Source organism: Poromitra crassiceps (assembly GCF_964638095.1).
Source record: "Poromitra crassiceps genome assembly, chromosome: 2".
NCBI lineage: Eukaryota > Metazoa > Chordata > Actinopteri > Beryciformes > Melamphaidae > Poromitra > Poromitra crassiceps.
In genome coordinates this window covers 111,596,095-111,617,212 of record NC_139624.1, presented here as the reverse complement: position 1 = coordinate 111,617,212, position 21,118 = coordinate 111,596,095, and the positions used below count along the sequence as shown (strand labels likewise).

At 42.9% G+C, this 21,118-nt stretch overlaps 1 protein-coding gene across 1 annotated transcript; it reads left to right on the top strand.

Annotated features, from left to right (window-relative positions):
* Nucleotides 1-3,944: 3,944 nt before the first annotated feature.
* Nucleotides 3,945-19,900, top strand: eif1axb (eukaryotic translation initiation factor 1A X-linked b). The gene is made up of 7 exons (XM_083631953.1): nt 3,945-4,084; nt 5,034-5,117; nt 11,042-11,145; nt 11,373-11,423; nt 12,833-12,914; nt 15,027-15,118; nt 18,456-19,900. The coding sequence occupies exons 1-7, from the start codon at nt 4,069-4,071 to the stop codon at nt 18,459-18,461; spliced, it is 435 nt and encodes a 144-aa protein (XP_083488079.1). The 5' UTR covers nt 3,945-4,068; the 3' UTR covers nt 18,462-19,900.
* Nucleotides 19,901-21,118: the final 1,218 nt, after the last annotated feature.

The window sequence follows — 21,118 nt, the reverse complement described above, 5'->3', positions numbered from 1 at the left end:
CTGGATTCCCTGGACAAACGCACACATCATCACACTCTTAACCGTAAAGCTTCTGAAGCCTTCTGGCAACATTTTGAGGCAATGCAGATGCATGTTTCAGATGACCTTTCTCCACCATAAAAGGATTATGTGGCAATAGAGCAAATCGAACATACTATCCTTCTTACATGTTCAATATGAGAAAAGGTTGGAAAAAGGTGAAGTAAAGGCATGTACATCAACTTTTGTTAAGGTTAGGGTTGGGGTTAGGCAACTAAAACAGGTTAGGTTCACATTTTGTTCATGGTTGAATAAGCAAAACGTTAACTGGAAATTAAAACTTCCCTCTCAGCAGAAAAGTTGTAGTCATGTAGTCATGCCTCAAAGCGTTGCCAGAGGGCGCTCTCCTCCCTGCCTGTGTAATACTCTGTTTTGGCCGTGTGTGGGTGTTTGTGAGGGGATGGGACATGACTGTAGCGTTTCTCCAGTGGGAAGCGGTGTATCCTGTGTCGCTAGATAAGCTGTTTATCCCCTCTGTACACTGATGGGCTGCTGTTGGCTGTTGTACTTCCATGTCTGGGTGTGTCTCTCTTGCTGTCAGTGTTTCTGATGGTTCCTGTGTGTTTAATATCATCACTGACCTGCTGTACTGTTGAATCTACAAAAAAAATATATTACGACTTCTATAAAAACCAAGCTACCCAGTCGACTGTAGATTTGCAATCATCCTGACACTGGATAAAAGTCCTACAACAACTCTTATACCCCTGCTGTTGACCCATAACAACATAACCTATAGCTTTGGTTTCTCTGCTGCTCGTCACTCGGTCCATAGACTTTTTTGTGCCGATATTCCACAGTGAGGATATGAAGAATACATGTGAGGGATGGAGGAAGAACACAAAAAAATGTCAAAATGTCCTGTATTTTTGTCTGCAGGTCAGGAAAATATTTACAGTGTGTTGTATTTGTTTGGCACTTCACTGTAAACCGCGCTCGCCGCAGATTAGTGTGCACTTAGTTATGTTTCCACTCCGAAGACGCTTGTCCACTTCAGACCCCCAGATACTTCCTCGTTCTGTAACAAATACCTTGAAGCCCACGGCGCAGTGCTGTGGCCATTCAGCCTTATGGCACTTGTGGCAATATTTTCAGGGTACCTCAACAACACGGCTAATTGTTTTCAACATGAAAAGTGGTCCTAACCCTACCCCACTCACATCCCACCAGCCACTCCACCTACCCACCCCTCAAACCCCAACTCACTACAACCTGTGTATCCCTAGCTACGGCCCCTTTTCCCTAGCCCCACCCCCTCCCACCACCCACATCCCCCTAGCCACTCCCCCTACCCACTCCTCGAATCCCGACTCTACACAACTTTCCTATCCCTAGCTACGGCCCCTATTCCCTAGCCCTGCCCCCTTCCTGGCCACAGTACCTCCCACCACCCACATCCCCCTAGCCACTTCCCCACCCCTCAGATCCACCACCCACATCCCCCTAGCCACTTCCCCACCCCTCAGATCCCGACTCTCCAACCTTCCTATCCATAACTACGGCCCCTTTTCCCTAGCCCCACCCACATTCCCCTAGCCACTCTCCCTACCCACTACACCCCTTGAACCTCGACGCTCTTGGACCTTCCTATCCCTAGCTACGGCTATTCTCTAGCCCCAACCCATTCATGAAATATGAGTGAGTGTCCTGACTTTTGCATCTTCTGCCCCTGGCCTGGTTTGCTGTCAGCGCCATGGGAAAAAGACCCCAAAATATACCTCACTGATTGAGAAACGAAGACTCAAGTTTGTTTAACAGCCGCTCATCGCCAAGCAACTTTATCACCTCGAGGCCTTAAACCTCTGTTGCTGTCAGCATCATAACACCCGAGTCTGCTTCGCTCTCAGGGTGTGTCGGTCACCCAGCATGTGTGCCCTCGCCGCTTTTGTTTTAAGTTGCCAATGTCCGTATCGACTCCCTCTCTCCCCATATTAGGTCTTTATTTTCCAGATACTGTTGATATTCATGGTATAAGGGTCTCCTGGTTGGGGCCGTGTGGTTGTTTGGGTTCCCTTGTAGTATATGAAGTAAAAATAAAGGACATAATGTTATCACAATATTACTTAACTCTGTGACACTGCAGCTTGGTGGAATTATATCATTGTAGATGTGGTGCATGGATAACTGCTGAAAAATAACAATAAACTTCATCAAGCCATCTGTGTCAGTGAGTCGAATCAATACAGAAAGGAAACAATAGTGTACAAAGATTAAAGATCTGTATGTTTAGTCAAGGTTCAAGGTTTCTTTACTGGTACGCGAAGGTAAAATAGTTATGCAGACAGGAAGTAAAAACAAGACATCACATACAAATTCACAAGACATCAAGGCAAACACTTTCAAACAAGCATCATTAGAATATAAAAAAAAAAACACTAAGATACAGTAAGAAAAATCTCCTATTAAGGCGATGATAAAGTGCTTTGTGACAAAGTGCTTCTACACACACACACACACACACACACACACACACACACACACACACACACACACACACACACGTACCCACTCCTTGAAAGCTTAGCATGGGCAAAGTAGATCATCCTGTGCCAGCTTTGTTTAGTAGTGCAACTGTAGCAGGTACAAAATGTCTAGCCTTATTTGCTACTTAGCAATGATGATGTTGATTGCTAGAGTTCTTTCTCAGCACAGTCCATGCTGTTCCTCATAGTAGCTCTGGAAAGTTTGGCAAGGTCAGTGGGGTCACGCTCCTCTCTGTACAAGGCAAGCTGACTGAAGTTAACTGAAATGTACTTTGTGTGCACTGTGGATTACATTTTAGTGAGCCTCAGCTTGTACATACAGGAGGAGCGTGACCCCATTGACATTGCATTAAAAAAAAAATTGTAAATACATTTTCTATTATTTTCAGCCAGAAAAATAAGAAATCTCAGATGACAGTTAATAGCAGGTTATACATAAAATACATTAAAAATAAATAAGAAAACAAAATCCCTTCCCCCCACCCACAACCCTGACAACAATTAACAAAGGAGAAAAAGAAAAAAAGAAAAAAAACATACATAGCCTACATGGATTCATACATACATCTAAGACAAAAAAATTAAAAAAAAATTAACAAAGGAGTTATCTCTGGTAGTGTGATAGAAGATTTGTAAGAATATTTGCTGTGACTATTGACTAGGAACTTTGACTAGGGGAGCCACTGTGGGAGTGAGGTCACTAGCAGGGAGAGAGGAAAAAAGAGAAATAAATGGGTTCCAGAGGGAAATAAATGTATCTGCCTTGTTTTGTTTAGTATATCTGATCTTTTCAAGATGTAAGCAACTCATTAGGTATCTCATCCACTGTAGCCTACATGAGAGGGTGGTTGAGTGGATTTCCATCCCATAAGAATCAGCCGCTTGGCTGACATTGCATTAATTTTTGCCCGACTTTCCAGAGCTACTATGAGGAAAATAACTACCAATCAACATCATCAGTGGTAAGTAGCAAATAGAGCTAGACTTTTAAAAATTGTAACTATCCCTAAGGCTTCAAAATTGTACTTTTTAAGCTGTTTCACCATTTTCACCATTTCCTCATGTTTGGCAACTTGTTGATCAATTTCATGTAGGCTAATTGATTCCTATGCTAAACATGAGGAAATGGCTCCATCTGGAGGAAATAATTGTCTGTCTTGTTTCCGGAAGAGAACGTCTTCACCGGAGTCGGTCGGGAACTGGAACAATAATGGATAGGATTTTTTTTCTTATAGATAAGGTGTGGTAAGAGGGGTAATATAATTCTTAATACCGGGTTGTTTAATAGAATAGAATAGAATATTTTATTTATTATATCTTTCCTAGACTAATGTAAATGTGATCCTGTTCTACATACTCCGGTACAGTAGGTGGCGGTATGGAACAACGAAAAGAAAAAGACATTGTGACGAACGCATGCGCAAACCGGCGGTGACGACTCTTTCTGTGGTGTGAATCTGCCTTCACTGACTATTGTAAACAGTATTGTACAACAGTAACTGTTTTTTATCTTGACTGTGAATATCAGGACCGAGGTGTAAAGAATATGCCCAAAAATAAAGGTAAGATATGAGGCATGTGACGTGTGTTCGTGTTGCTGGCCAGCCCGCCGTGAAGAAGACGAGTAGACACGCAGCGGAAAACGTGACCCCGACCAGCTAACGTTAGCCAGCAGCTAATACCTGATACATTCATATAGCTAGCGTTACTAAGCTAGCACGTGTCGGTGTTTACTTCGGTGTGTGCAGTTTAACGTCAAATTGGCCGTGGTAATACTGACTAAAGTTAACCAGTCTCCATCTGTCCGTGGGACAAATAAAGTTGCCAAACTGTTCACGTTAGTGGCTACCTGCCATTGTAACGTAATGCAGTTGCTGCTAGCTGACATAGCTAACGTTAGCTAGTCACTAGCTAAACCCCACCCCGGTCTGGCCCATACCTTTTCATACTTAGTTTTTCCACCAAAATTTCTCTTAACCCAATTTGGCAATGATATGTAACTGTTGAGCTAGTTCTTTAAACCGGCCCGCCGAACATTAACATGCGATGGCAAACGTCAGTAATAATACTGCCGAGTTCATGTTAAAATTAGCTAACATTTAGCCTGGAAACGTTTACTTCGGCTTTCAGATAGCCCCTCATACTCTCCTTTCCTACGCCAATACACACTGGTCTCTCATAGGTACTCAATTAACCGGATTTAACGTTAGTTAGCAGTCGAAGACCGATATCTACGTTACACATGAAGTGTTGTCCCCCTCTTGATCATATCGACAGTAACGTAACGTTAGTGAGCCGAGAAATGGCTTGACAACCCCCCCCCACCCCCCATATTTTATTTTAGATTTTTCATAACAATGCACAGACCTGACACAGAAACACGCTCAAGAAAAAAAAAGTAAAAGTAAAAAAACGGTACATATATCATCGGAATTCAACATTACAACGTGAAATGACCTGACAACTTAATAGTAATTTCTTAATGTCATTTTTCTCTGTCTCTGTTTACAGGTAAGGGAGGAAAGAATCGGCGACGTGGAAAGAACGAGAATGAGTCTGAGAAGAGAGAGCTGGTGTTCAAGGAGGATGGCCAGGGTGAGTGCTGCCTTTCTGTGTGTGTGTGAGTGCCTGCCTTGAGCTGGCTCAGACACATGGGCCTGTGGGAGCTAGGTTGTAGCATCAGCCTGCCTCTGGAAAGAGTCTAGCAGTGCATGCATGGTCTTACCAACAAGGTCCCTGCAGGTCTGGAAAGCCTGTAAATGTATGGAAAAACATGATGGTCATTTCCAGGTCTTGAAACGATTGGAAATTGCACAAAATGTTTGAAAACATATAGGGACATGTTTACTTTCCTGATATAGCCAACATATGGCTATATCATCACATCAAATAAATGAAACTCTGGAATTTTGAAATTGACACTTTGTAGGAATTCTGCACCAAAGTACCAGTCAGCATGGACCTGAACCGCATATGTGTTGGAGGTAGGGGTGGGCGATATGACGATCTTAGATCGTTCACGATCAGAATGGCTCCACGATCTACCTTTCCAGACAGATCGTTAGAATCGCGCTACATGCAGTGCACATTCTATCAGTTGCATTTCTATGTCTGAAAGACGCTTCCCAAGTTTTCCTCCCCTCCCCCTTTTCACTTTGCAAGTGCAGCAGCATGGACGACGACAACAGGGGCAGTTCGTTTGACACACACACACACACACACACTTAACCAGGGCTTGCCTTGACACGAAGGACCTCCCGTCATCCCGGGGACGTTAAAAATAACATCAGGGACGATGAAAATTAATTTGGGGACGGAGCTGGGACGATAGCCTAAACACACGCTCTGCTTGTTACAATGAACGTTGAACGGCGATGAAAATGACGCAAATGTAACCTTTACGACATGCACACTAAACAAACAGGCGGGCACTGGCAGAGAGACAAACGGGCAGATAGAGCGGAACTCATCGCGCAAAAAGTGCCTGAATCTCATCTATGGCTGCTTTATCTTTGTGATAGTTTGAGTTCCATTTGCTTCAGTCGGACTTTGGCAGTTATTTTAAATGCGAGGACGCATTGCTCCTAATCTAGCTGCCCTCATCCTGCTGCCTCGTATTCTCAGGTGAGTGTTTCTGCTCCACCTTTTCTTTTCTTTCCCCCTGCCTCTCTTCACTGCTTAAAGCTCAACTGTGTGTGTGTGTTGAGGCGCATGTCTGCTCTGTCCCCACTAGGGATGCAGGGGTTAACCGGTTTGACTATTAACCACGATTTAAAACGTCACGGTTATATAACCGCAGAGGCTCCGCTACACCGAGTGTTTTGTTTCACAACAGTTCGTCAGTTTAAAACTCCTGTGAAGAACCTGTCTCTCTCGCTTCGTTTCCCGCACGGACTATTTAGCGGAGGCACCAAACACAGGCAGCTGCCATGTCTCCCAGTAGTAGTCAGTCGGTAGCCTAGCCATGGACGCCAGCACCAAAATAAATGTTGCAATACGTGTCCCGCAAGGTTTCTGAGATTAGGGGAAAGTCTGAGCTGGTGTTACGTTAAACCAAACATGGGGAGGAGGCAGCGGATTTGTTTACCGTTAACATACAGTCAATGACGTTAACGTTAGCTGTTGTGGCTAATGTTAGCTAGCTGGCCATGGCCTAGCGTACATAGTTCAACAGGCAGCGGTCCTCGAGCTCGTTGTGACCAAACATCCCCGCATTTAAAGCACTTCATGCTCCCAGAGCTGGCGTAAACCATAGAGAACCTCATGCTTTACACAAAAAGAAACATAGGGTTTGTGTCAACTCCAAAAGCAACCCGCTAACGTTACATGTAGGCCTAATAACGTGAAGCTAACGTAGCTAGCTGCTTGGCAGTCATGATCTGACTGAGACAACGAAAACAAATGCGCACATTTACATAACAAACACCAGTCAACACCACAGAGTGTCCTTTCTTTAATCTAGGGGAGCATTTTCCAGTAAAAAGTGAAACGACACATGATGGCTTATAGTGAGGCTTTCCATGCCTGCCCCATCATCACTTCAATAGAACTGACCCCAATGCAAAATTCAGACGGCCCATTTAGTTGCCAGTAAGATGCCAATAAGTTACTATGCCTTTTGTGTTTTTTCTGCAGACTAAGCAGCTATAGACTTTCGCTTCTATAAAATAATAATAAAATATTTTTTGTATTGACTATTGAGTGATACACTTTACTAAAACAATCATATATCAGAAATGTTGTTTGTTTTATGTTCACAATAGTGATGTCAGTTAGATTTGATTAGGTCAGAGCCATGGGATATTAAATCATCCATCTTTGCTGAGTACATCTGCCCTTTCTTTCTTCTTTTTTTAATCCGAAGGCAGCAACTGTTAAGATTGTGGGGGAAATACAATAAAACCTCTATTTAAAGAATGCTCATGTGATTTTTATACGTCCATAACAATAATCGTGAAACCGTGATAATCGTGTTTTTTTCTCAGACTATAATCGTACATCAAAATTTATAATCGATGCATCCCTAGTCCCCACGCTCTCTCTGTCGGTCTCTCCATTAAATTAGCAAATTGACAATTGACAAATGACAATCACGCAACTCAATCGCAGATAGCCCATATATTCGTCCCATCGCCCAACCCTACTGTATAAATAATAGTGAACCAAGAGATAGATAGTGTTTGCATGCTTGTGAACATTATTTCTTAGCACATGAATTATTGGAAACTCAGCATAAATGAACGACATAAAAATATTTATAAAACAAATTTTATTTTAAATTTCCATGACTTTTCTAGGTTTCTCATGACCATACGTACCCTGAAATTAGTTTGGTTGTACTTGTACTGTTCAGTAACTTGCAAAATAGTCTTAAAAACCAATATGAAAAAGAATCGTGATAAGATCGTGGATCGTGATCCTGCCTGAACAAATCGTGCCATTTTTGCCATATCGCCCACCCCTAGTTGGAGGCTGTGCTGGTTTGATGGAGACCTTGGGGTGGGGAAATGTGAAGACAGATTCATCTTACTGCATGCTGTCTTGTCATTGATGTTTTGAAATCTTGATAATTTCTTGTTATTGATAGGCGTTGTCTGTGTGCAGGGTGTACAACAAAAATATTCCATGGTAATATGTAGTCTCAGATCAGGATTTATGTTATCATTCCTATTTGTGCCTTTGTAAAGCTCTTCATATAATTCTCTATAAATACTTTTTTGGTTAACTTTTTTTTGTAGAACTTAGTAGAACTACACCAGTAGAATCCCCCTGTTCAGAACTTCAGATACATATGATACTGAGCTGTCTCTGGGAACATCAATAAGACGTCTATGCTATTATGCTATCTCCTTTCTGCTTCTGTCCTCTACTCTTATTTCCCCAACTTGCACTTTTCTCTTAGAAGTCATTTTTTCAGTCCGTTGCCGAGTGTTGTGTCCTTGAAACTTGAAACTTGAAATACGTACTGTTGGTACCTTGTAATGCTGTAATCTTCCACAAGCCACAGTGACTGGTTGGTTTGTCCCAAATTTGTTGGCTACTATTTTACAAACCAACACACATTTTTGAGTAATTAATGTCTAGTTTATGGATGGGCGAGAGACAGAGTATTCAACTAACGTTTTAGCCATTTGGCTACTCGTCTTTTGTTTTTATTTTTTTGGGGGGGGAGGGGACACACGCTTCTCCATAAGGCAGGCCAGATAAAACTCATTCAAAAAGTTGCATGAGTTACATTACTTGACTCCACTCGTTTCCGATAACGTTTGCAAGGAATAACAAATATGGATAATGTGCGGACAGACCTCGAGGGGGAACTGTTGGCCGGTGAAGAAATAGGACGCGGTAATAATCAGTGGATTTACGTCACTACGTTCCTTTAACAACGATCATGAATGCAGTATGGATTATACCGGGCATATATTGGAAATATCTGCTAAGCCTTTGTTTGTTGCACAACACTGCTAGAAGTGCTAACCAGCCGATTAACATAAGTTACTGAGAGGCTAACAGCTGCTAAGCTAATGTCAGATGACCTTATCTGCTCCTCATGAAAAGGGCTCCAGGCAGCACTTTTTCCATGCAACAAACACTATTTTGTGAACAGCTATACTACACAACATATTATCCCTGCAGGCCTGCACTATCATTAGATAGTAATATCTTCTAATGGGGCATTCCTTTAAAACTGGGAAAGGGCAATGTGACTGTTCAAAGGTCATGAGCTTGAACGGTGATGTCACCAGTGCTCATATTTTCTCTACCAAGGAGCCTTAAGCTTCTGGCATACTCTTCGCGCACGCGCTGGAGGCGGGGCTCCGAGGAGGGCGTGCGCACTCTGCGCGGGCCAAAACAGAACATACTCAGTGCGCAGCTCCAGGCAGTTTGAATGAAATTTAATGTAACGTTCCCAATTCTATGTATTAAATTATAAAAAACGACCCTCAACATTTTGGAAGGCTAAGCCACACAACTAGTTCGTTATAATCGAACGTCATGCTTCAAAGGCAACTTTACGACGGTGAGGACTCAATCACAGCAGATATCCGCTGATAGCCTACCACGGAGATCTCACAGGCACAGGCAGCAAAACCCGAAGCGCTGATAGAAAAATCTCCATGGCCGCGCTGCGCTCAGGCCTCGCCCCCCGACATGCCCTGTGCGATGACGTCATAATCGCCGTGCCCCCTTATGCGCTTGGCTGGGCGCGAAGAGTATGCCACAAGCTTTAGGAGCCCCGACCTCAAAAATCCAAGATGGCTGCTCCGCGCAACAATAGTAATTCAAATCGTAGTAAATACTGTTTATTAGCACTTCTGTCTTGTTTTTTGTCTCATTAAATCAGCTGTACACGCAGCACTGTCTAACTTCTATCTGTGTGGACATGTTGCTGCAGTGTTTGTATGCCCAAAATACCGTGAAGTGCCTTGTTATCAACTGTTATTGCTAACGATGGCTAGCCTGGCTAGAGCTAGGCTAGAGCTAACCCTGGCTGGTTTCCCGACTGTATAAATGGAACATCGACAACTCTGCTGTGATGTCACTCAACCGTGAAATTCTTTGCTCCCAGTTTGAAAGGAACGGGCCATTACTGATATAACCTATGGAAATTAACTGTTTACCGTAGCCAAACGTTGGTTGTAGGGGTGCACCGATCACGTTTTTTGCCACCGATTGCCGATCGCCTATGGGAAATATCTGCCCAACCGATCATCGACCGATTACCGATCACCGATATATAAATTCCTCAAAGAAAGTTTGGAAACGTTATTTTAGGTCGATTATTTCTCCCCTTTAATAATACCAATTGGCATTGTATTTTATATCGTTGGAAAGCCTGATTAGTGATAGGGATTTTTTTAATTAAAAAAATAATAATAATAATATAGTCGGCCGATACAGATTGCTTGCCGATCGATCGGTGCACCTCTAGTTGGTTGCATCTTTCCACACGGACCACCCATGTTTTGTTTTTCTTTTTTTGCAAGTGCCCGGTTACGCCTTCATGACCGAAGGAGAGTACTCGAATATTGAATTACTTAATGCCCATCCCTAGTCTGGCAGAGCTGAGAAATGTATCCACTGCTAAAATTGTCTGTTGGTTGGTGTTAATCAACCATTCTTGATTCTTTTGGTAATCTAGGAATTAAGTTACATTCAATTATCCTTTATTGTCCTTGGGAAATTCATCCTCTGACTACTAAGTAGAGGATTGGTCAAATGCAGAGGATGAATTTCCTAGTAGAGTCTAGGAACCTTCCTATAACTAGGAGCAGTGGGCAGCTGCAGTGCAGCGCTTGAAGATCATTCTATAGACAGACGCTTTCAACCTAATAACATAAACATTCTAAATTGCTCCTTGCTTACTTCCTGTTGCAGTGTTTGCTAATACAATAACTGACAGGAAATAAGCTAGGTCCAAAATTGTTCCCTAGCAACACCATTCCATGAAAACCGTCTATATTGGGCTCATTGCAAATCAGCTGATTGCTTTCCGTGTAAATACTCTTGTCTTCCAGAATATGCTCAGGTGATAAAAATGCTGGGGAACGGCCGTCTGGAGGCCATGTGCTTTGATGGAGTCAAGCGGCTTTGCCACATCAGAGGAAAACTCCGGAAAAAGGTAGGAATGTCCATCCTTTTGCACCTTTCACCAGCACAGGTGCACTGGGAAAACCGCCTGACATGCTGAATCAGCACTTTCTCAATGGTTGCTTGAACTGGCATCATGGACTCAATGGGCGGGATGCGTGTGTCTCTGTTGGGGTCACAAAGTGCAGTCTGTGCTATCATTTTCCCCCCACCTAGAGACGCCACATGAATGAATTTGTATCTGTTGTTTTCTTGTAGGTTTGGATCAACACGTCGGACATCATCCTGGTGGGGTTGAGAGATTACCAGGTATGTTGGTCACTCACTAACCACATGACGCAAACCACTGAGCACATTCAGGCCTATGCTGGAAGACATGGCTAGAGGTTTTGCTGCTACAGTATTTTCATCTAATTAAGCACCAAAATAACTATTTTATCCAACTGTTGAAGAATGTTCTGCTCTGAGTGGCCGTTGCATGGGTTTTTTGAGGCCAGGTGCTGGATACAGATATACATAAGGGTTGAAAAAGTGAATATCCGCACAGGAAACGTTGTTGTAGTCATATCATGAAATATTTGGAGCTGCTTCAGTGTGCGGATATTCACTTTTTCTTAGGGTGCAACATTAATTGTGTACTATCATGCGTAATCACAATTTCAGTTTCCTTTAAAGGCGAAGTGAACCGGAGGCGAATGCAATAGCATGAGCGTCGGAGACTCAAACAAATCTTGTCTGAGATGGCAGGGTTGAGAGGCGGACCACAAGCCGCACAATGCCGGGTGTCGATGATTTGATTTGACAATTCTGGGGACTGGCTTTGGCATTGGCCAATCATGGCGTGTTCCACCCCCAAATGGACAATCCGATGCATGGGTGCTGCCCGCCTGCCTGGAATCTCCGAGGGGTGACCCCCGACAACCATGCTCTCAAGCGCGCGCCTTTATCGCTATTGCTGTAAACACGATATTCATGGAGTGCGCGTTTTTATTTTCTCTTTCTTTTGGAAGAGAAAATTATCCTGAAATGAAGATTTGATTGACAGCTGCCATGTCGTGATATGACTGGTTGAAATGGGGTAGAAATTTGATAGTACTACTAGGTGACGTCAGCAAACTGTAGATTACTGTTATGAATGAAATCTTGAAAAATGAACTTTTGACGTGAAAAACTAAAGAAATTAGATTTTTGTGATTTTTTTTGCATACATTATTAAATAATGCACTGCACACCCAGGTATTTGAACTAAAAGAAAAGAAAAGTCATTTTTGGGTTCAGTTCGACTTTAATAATAGCACATTGGCAATATTTAAACATTTCATTTCTGCCTTAGTTGGAAAAAGTTAAGATGTTGTTCATAAATGCAGTAAACTAATTTATGATTTAGAAAAATAGTCAGGATTATCATTTTATATTTTATCCATATTTTTTTTAGAACCCCAGGTTTTATACTAAAGTATTCCACAGAAGTCTTATTGAGGTTAACTAGTTCAGCTAGTTAAACCATCCCACAAGATCATCGGGGTGAACGTTTTGTATCAACATTTTCTTTAAAGCCTTTCTGATTGTATCATGATCCTCAGAAATTGTCCATGACGCCAGCTTTCAGTTGAACAATGCAGGAAATGTCCAATATATTTGTGGTCTTGTAATACATGAGCCACTCTGCCTTCTCAGAGCTCACACAGTGGCATGTCTCTGTGTCTGCTCTGCTGCAGGATAACAAAGCTGACGTCATCCTCAAGTATAACGCAGACGAGGCTCGCAGTTTGAAAGCGTATGGAGAGTTGCCGGAGCATGGTGAGTTCCACCACACACATCATGATGACATCGCTGCAACACTGCAGCTTCTGGATTCAATATGGAGCAGTGCCGCCCCTGCAGCACCACTTTAGGACAGAATTGTATTTAATAGTCAATGCAAATGCATAAATGTTAATCAAGTGGAATAATCCTTTTACTGCTTGGTATAGAAAAAACACAATTCCTTAAGCTCAGAAATATCAGCAGAGATGCAAACTAGTCACCTTTAGCATCCCAAAATAGGATGGGTTTCGGAGTGGTTTTGTGTCCGCCCTGGTATCTGTCACCTTTTTCATTCTCCATGATTTTGCATCCCTGCATCAGATGTAGAATAAATGTGTAGTCATTCATACATCTCTAATTCTCCTAATGTTCCAGTTGCGTAGCATTTTCAAACAGGAGGGATGAACTTCTGGATACACATCACACAATAGCTATATTCTTGCGAATTTGACCCATGTAATTGGCACTAGAATTAGTGGAATTATATTTTTTATATAAATAGTCAAATCCCATCCGGCAGCCCTACAGCCAAAACAAATTTTTCACCATAATTTTGGTGATTTATTATACATAATATGTACAACAGTGAAGTTCCCTTTAGATTTGGTCGTTTTCCTTTAGTTATGGATTATATAATGTTACACAAATATGAAAAATATAAAATTAGGCACATATTGGATCAGTAAATGAGGTTTTGCCTTATTTTGTGTAAAGCCAGAGAGATGGAATACATACAGTAGGGTGAAGAGAACCAAATTTATCGGCCTACCGCCCCTGAAAGTATGTGGGGGAAACAGTCCACATTATCCCCACATTTTAGCGCTGCATTTGCCTGCTTTGGCATGTGGCACGCCTATGCCCAGTATAACAGGCATGCGCTTGTGCCCGCCCCCAATTTGCATTGCGCACTGTGTTAAACGAGCGCAAACGCTAAATTACCACTTTTGCAAAGATAGAGCCCGTGAAGTGCAGGAACGAGTCTGTCTGCAGTCGGGAGAGAGAGAGGGCTTAAAGCCGGAGAAACCGTAGACTAGGGTGAAGCACGCACACACAGTGTCAGGGCTCGAATAATCAGTTGAATCAAATTGGATTTCCTGATCCGCGGTAAAACCTGGATCGGACTTTCAAGCTGACAGGCGTGAAACGCACATGCTGGTGGCGACTACGTTTAAATGTAAATTTTAATTTGAATGGTGACTAGTCGACTACTCTATAAGTAAGAAAACACTCAGAAACTAGCCAAAGCTGAGGGCAATTTAATCTATAAGGTTAAAATGTCTGAAAAAATAGTGTGTGTATTTAAGACCCATTTGAAACCGCTAATTACGTTTGTCATAATCGTCAATATTCACAACATCTTGCACTGTTTATGAACATTGCACATCAGAAAACATCAACAACTCACCCCAGCGCCGTGTATTCATGCTAAATATACTCCATTTAACTTTTGGAAGCCTTTGCGTTGTGGAAGTGGAAGCATCTTATGCAGTCATTCATTTCCATATGAGCGTTATCTTGTGTGGCTAACATGTTGGCTTGTCTTGCTAACGCATTAGCAATGCCAAAGCATCCACATGTCCTTGCGTTCACATGCCTGTGCTGAATGTCGGTCGAGTGGTTAACGTTATATGCCAGTTTTATCTGACAGCCTACATACAACCATATTTTTATTTACTGGATCAAAATACTGCCAAACTGTGCTGCTTTAGATGCCATCTCCCTTCGGCTCCTTTGCACTACGTTACAGCCAATGGTCTCCCACTAACACATGCCTGGTTTGTTTACATCCAAGCATTAGAGGAGGGGGGCTACATTAGTGGCTGGTAAAGAAGCAGGAGCTCCCACCCGCATTGTTTATTATGATAATTTAATTTATCGTTTAACCGACTAGTATTTCTCGTGCCGACTAGTGAGGGAGTGGCGTTTAAACGTTTAACCGACTAGTCGTTGGCATTCCTAATGCATGCACGGGCGCACAGAGAGAGAGAGAGAGGGGTGGGGGAGAAAGGTCCAATCTGCGTAAACCTGCACCGCTTACTTGTGATTTTTCTTATTGTTTTAAGTGGTAAAGAGCCTTCTCGTAACACTTCCCTGTCTACTCCACAGCCAAAATCAACGAGACAGACACCTTCGGTCCTGGAGACGATGATGAGATCCAGTTTGATGACATTGGCGATGATGACGAGGACATTGATGATGTAAGTTTCTTTAGCTGTTTTTATTTACTCAATAGATTTTCCCATGGTGCTGTAATGTGCAGGAAGTGTTTTCCCATGGTGCTGTAATGTGCAGGAAGTGTTTTCCCATGGTGCTGTAATGTGCAGGAAGTGTTTTCCCATGGTGCTGTAATGTGCAGGAAGTGTTTTCCCATGGTGCTGTAATGTGCAGGAAGTGTTTTCCCATGGTGCTGTAATGTGCAGGAAGTGTTTTCCCATGGTGCTGTAATGTGCAGGAAGTGTTTTCCCATGGTGCTGTAATGTGCAGGAAGTGTTTTCCCATGGTGCTGTAATCTGCAGGAAGTGTTTTCCCATGGTGCTGTAATCTACAGGATAGGGCTGCACGATATATCGTTTACACATCGTCATCGCAATGTGCGCATGCGCGATAGTCACATCGCAGGACGTGCGATGTCAAAAGCAAATTAACTCGTCATGTTGCTTGATAAACTCTCACTTTAGGGGTAGCCTACTGAGTGAAATGAGGTTCTCTCAAAGGAGAGAGACGCCCCGCTACTGTACTCACTCATTTAGTGCTTAGCTTCAACACAACAAACATGCACAGAGACCTAAATTGAATTATTTTTGCTTATGTTGCGTTGCTGACAGTAGCCCGTCTGTAAACGATGTGATTGCGGAGGCGGACTTGTCCACAGTTTGCAGCGCACTCGCATACAGCAGGCTGGCTGCTGTAACTCAACATGTCCGTGGAGTGGAGATAGGCTATTTACTCTTGAAACACCAAAAAGCAAGACCGCAACTTATAATGACATGAAGGCTAAAGTGATTACTGAGAAGTTGTCCGTGTATCACTGCGGCTGTCTCTCCCCTTCAGTCTCTGATATTGCATCACATGATAGCAGTAACGTTACGGCACCCTCATCTCTCCTCCCCTGTTCTCTCCTCCCCTCCCCCAACCCTAGACCCTACCCCTACCCTGGCTCTCCCTCCCCTGCACCCTCATCTCTCCTCCCCTGTTCTCTCCTCCTCCACATTTCCTATTTTCTCCCCACCTCCCCCCTCTCCTCCCTCCCTCCCTCCACCCTAGACCCTACCTCTACTCTACCTCCCCTGTACCCTTCCACCTCTCCTTCTCTGTTCTCTCCTCCTCTCTGTCCTCTCCCCTCTCTCACATTCCCACTGCTCTCCTTCCCCTGCGCCCTCCCACCTCTCCACATTTCCTATTTTCTCCCCACCTCCCCCCTCTCCTCTCTCCTCCCTCTCCCTCCCTCCTCCACTCTCCTGCTTTCTTCAAATGTTCAAATGTTATCTTTATTCTGTATATTCTTGTTACTGTGTGTTAGCTAGAATCAGCTAGACATACTTTCTGTGAAGCCCTCTGAGACATGCTTGTGAATTAGGGCTATATAAATAAACTTGACTTGACTTGACTACGGTAGAGTTAATCATAGACATAGCGACTTATTTACACAAAACATGTCAGTGAAAATAAAAAGAGAAGAGACATATCTGGGCAATTAAATGTATATTTATTACTTTTCACGAATGAATTGTTTGTCACCGGTCGGCTGCATGTGAATCCTCGTCTCTCTGTACTGCAAGCCTTGCGCTCAAAAACCGGAACTCCGCAGATGCGGAGTGTACCACTTGGTCGTTTCTGGAGGGGGTTTCCGGGGGGTCAGACCAAGTGTGTAAAGTGGCAGGGGTGTTTCATTGTTGATTTATTGAAACGTTAGAAGAACGAAAGAAGTTGAAAGCAGTGATTATAATCAATGAAATCTAATGTTTTTCTGCAAATAGCATCATTGGGAGGTAGATTCTGGCACTCAATATTAGGGGTGGGCAATATATCAATTGTATATCAATATTGTGATATGAGACTATAATGGTCTTAGATGTTGGATATGGTAATATGGTGATACAGCATATTGTCTTTCCCTGGTTTTAAAGGCTGCATTACACTAAGTGAAGTGTAGGCTAGTGACATTTTAAAGTAGAATGTCATAACTCACTCACTTTTTCATGTATGTAGCCTAAGTCATGGAAATCCATTGGTCAAAATGTGTATGCACCCTGATAGATGACGCTCTGAGGCCTACAGTAGGCGACAGCCCAGTGGTTGAGAAACATTAAAATACCTAATTTCCCCTCCAAAATCAGATGGACTCCTCTACAAAATCATCCCAATCATTCTAGAAGTATTCTTTTCTTTAAAATAGAGCTATTCTGGTAATCTGGTGAAAATCTGTATTTTTTCATATCGCAATATATATCGCAGGGGCGGGGAATATCGCAATGTCAGTTTTTTCCAATATCGTGCAGCCCTACTACAGGAAGTGTTTTCCCATGGTGCTGTAATGAGCAGGAAGTGTTTTCCCATGGTGCTGTAATCTGCAGGAAGTGTTTTCCCATGGTGCTGTAATCTGCAGGAAGTGTTTTCCCATGGTGCTGTAATGTGCAGGAAGTGTTTTCCCATGGTGCTGTAATGTGCAGGAAGTGTTTTCCCATGGTGCTGTAATCTGCAGGAAGTGTTTTCCCATGGTGCTGTAATCTACAGGAAGTGTTTTCCCATGGTGCTGTAATGTGCAGGAAGTGTTTTCCCATGGTGCTGTAATCTACAGGAAGTGTTTTCCCATGGTGCTGTAATGTGCAGGAAGTGTTTTCCCATGGTGCTGTAATCTACAGGAAGTGTTTTCCCATGGTGCTGTAATGTGCAGGAAGTGTTTTCCCATGGTGCTGTAATGTGCAGGAAGTGTTTTCCCATGGTGCTGTAATGTGCAGGAAGTGTTTTCCCATGGTGCTGTAATCTGCAGGAAGTGTTTTCCCATGGTGCTGTAATGTGCAGGAAGTGTTTTCCCATGGTGCTGTAATCTACAGGAAGTGTTTTCCCATGGTGCTGTAATGTGCAGGAAGTGTTTTCCCATGGTGCTGTAATGTGCAGGAAGTGTTTTCCCATGGTGCTGTAATGTGCAGGAAGTGTTTTCCCATGGTGCTGTAATGTGCAGGAAGTGTTTTCCCATGGTGCTGTAATCTACAGGAAGTGTTTTCCCATGGTGCTGTAATCTACAGGAAGTGTTTTCCCATGGTGCTGTAATGTGCAGGAAGTGTTGTTGGTTTAGTGAGGTCAGAGTGCTGAAGAAGCGCCGCCTTCCTTCCCTCTTTTCACTCCCACCCATCACTGGTGACTCCATGTTGTCACCAGTTGTGTTGCTTTATCTTTCAGCATAACAATGCCTTCCCATGCCTAATACACTCTCTACAGATTGCCATTAGTTAGTTATTAGTTATTCTCCTTTTCTTGCTGTCTGTCTGTGTGAAGAACGTATTGACATGATTGTTTTCTATTTCCTTTGCCCAGATCTAAGGACTGAAACCAGAGGGGAAAGGTGGGATTTTACTAGAGATGCTCCGAGTGGGATACAACGCACCAACTTCATTGTTATTTTTATTAATAAGATCAGCCGATGCCAATCTGAGAGCAGTTTATTAATATACAGTATGTTTCAACTTCTTTTCCACTATGTTTACCATCAGTAGATGTCTTTTTTGTTTTGGACAACTAAGTGCATTTCAAATGGGGCTAAAAAACATGACATTAAAGTTCACTGTTAACATGAATGACTGACTGTGAGACCCTGCATCGATAGAGTGTAGACTGTAACATGTATCAGTGGATGGAAGGCGAGGCTGCTTGGTGACGGACAGAAGATGCAGACAACTTTGCATTTTCTGCCTTCACTCAAAACGGATTGCAGAGTGGGCTGATCATGGATACGCATGAACATCTGCATTTAGATGTTTACCTTTTAGCTTCCAACATCAACACAATTCTCCGGGCCATTTCCAGAGGCTTATTTTCTCCATTGTCCAAGAAACACTCAACCTTTTCCCCCGCCGTCTCACCGATACCATGACTGCAGATACCCCCCCAGTATGGATCCCTAATGCGTTATCTTTTTTTAAAATGTATTTATATTGATTTCACACTATGTGAGAATTTAGTAACAAGTACAGAATCTCTGGATTCGCAAAATAAAAAGATAAACCATTTAGTGCTTTTTGTCTGGGAGTCTGTATCATTGTAGCTGTAGTCGGTAACACACTCGATGTCGTTTCAGATGCTTTGTAAGCCGTTTATTGAAAAGAGGGAGCTGATAACACTGAGAATGGCTGTAGCTTTTGGATCCCCCCCCCCTCCCCCACACTGTCATATTCCACTAACAAACATAGTTTGAGTTATTTGCTCTTTTTGGATTGAACTGTGGCCAAATGAAGGCAATCCCTCCCCTAAAAATCAAAGGAAGAATCAATCTGTATTTTTCTATTGTTTCACTTATTTGTGTTTGTCTGTTTTGTTTGTATGTTTTTGTTTTGAGCGTGTGGTCCGCTTTGTCTCACTCTAGACCAGGGGTTCCCAAACCTTTACATGTCAAGGACCCACCATTTCACCCCCATCCCCCCCACGCACACACACGTGTTCACCCCCATCCCCCCCACGCACACACACACACACACACACGCATCCCCCCCACGCACACACACGTGAAACACTCGAATCTAAGTCATCATTCCTACACATCCTGTGATTGTACTAACCTCTGGGGAATGAAAAGACAGTGAAATGGAACTAGGTATTTCTCTAGGGGCCCCCTTGCCCCTTGTGGCTGTCTCCAGGATCCCTGAACCCCTGCTTTGGGAACCTCTGCTCTAGACCATAAGATGGGCCTCCTGTTTTCTGAAATAATTAAAATGTACTATGATATTTGAAGGCTGAGTGGAGGGGTTTCCAATAAAGATCTTAACTCCATTGATCTGGATGGTCTTTTTGAATGCAACATGAAGTTCCTGTTCTGGCCTTAAAGTGGCGGTGTTTAGCCACAGCCCGCGTTCTTGGGTGAAGCATCAGTTTTGACAAAAACATTGCTAAATTACAACGTAAATATACATAATAGACCCATTTCACGGGGGCCATTTTGTGCCGAAAAGGCAGGATGAACACAGGTGCAAGCAACACACTAATGGGGGTTTCCAAATTCCAATCATGGAAGTTGGAAACCCTCATTAGTGTTTTGCTTGCACCTGTGTTTCCCCTGCCTTTTCGACACAAAATGGCCCCCGTGAGAAGGGTCCATTGTCATGGGTAGAGCAATAGTGTGGACCCCCCCTTTTTTTTGGAACCAGGGTTCCTATGCAAGTATGGAAAGTATGGCATTTTAAGTATTTTCCAGGTCTGGAAAATTATGGAAAAAGAAAAGAGTATGGTAAATATTTGTTTCCAGACTATTATGACTATCTGACTATTCATTTTTCGAAATAATAAAAATCTGAATTTAGACAACTTGATAATACAAGTTTTATCATGGCATCAGAATATAACATGCATGTTAACAGTTGGATTTTAAAACCATTTAAAGGGATAGTTCACATTTTTTAAAGTAACACTATTTGCTATTTACCAATGATGTTGATTAGAGTTCTTTCTCAGCACAATCCATCTGGTTCCTCCTAGCTCTGGAAAGTTGGGCAAAAACAACTGCAAGGTCAATGGGGTCATGGTCCTGGCTGTATGTAAGCTGACTGAAGCTCTATAGAGCACACAGTACATTACATACACACACACAGTACATGTCAGTGAGCTTCAGTCAGCTGGTACATACAGGAGTGTGGCCCCTTTGACCTTGCATTTGTTTTTTCCCAACTTTCCAGAGCTACTATGAGGAACAGGATGGATTGTGCTGAGAAAGAACCCTACCAATCAAAAATGTGAACTATCCCTTTAAATTAGTTACATAATAATCTAGCTGTATTCCCAACCCGGTCTCACTCCCGGGGAGTCAAAATATGCCGATTTGTCACGCCCCTTCGGTGTCATTGCCGACGTGAAAGGTAATATGCCAAAGAGCTCTTTGGCATTGACATACCAGTCTGAGGTTTAAGTAGGTCAAAGTTGCACTAGGGAGAAGGTTGTGGAGTGGCGGACCCGTTCGAGACCTGGTTTGAATCCTGACCCAAACCCTAACC

Excerpts from the sequence above, each read along its gene's own strand:
- eif1axb (XM_083631953.1), top strand. Across the intron at positions 5,118-11,041 it reads GTTCAAGGAGGATGGCCAGG|AATATGCTCAGGTGATAAAA; the intron begins GTGAGTGCTGCC and ends CTTGTCTTCCAG. Across the intron at positions 12,915-15,026 it reads TGGAGAGTTGCCGGAGCATG|CCAAAATCAACGAGACAGAC; the intron begins GTGAGTTCCACC and ends TCTACTCCACAG.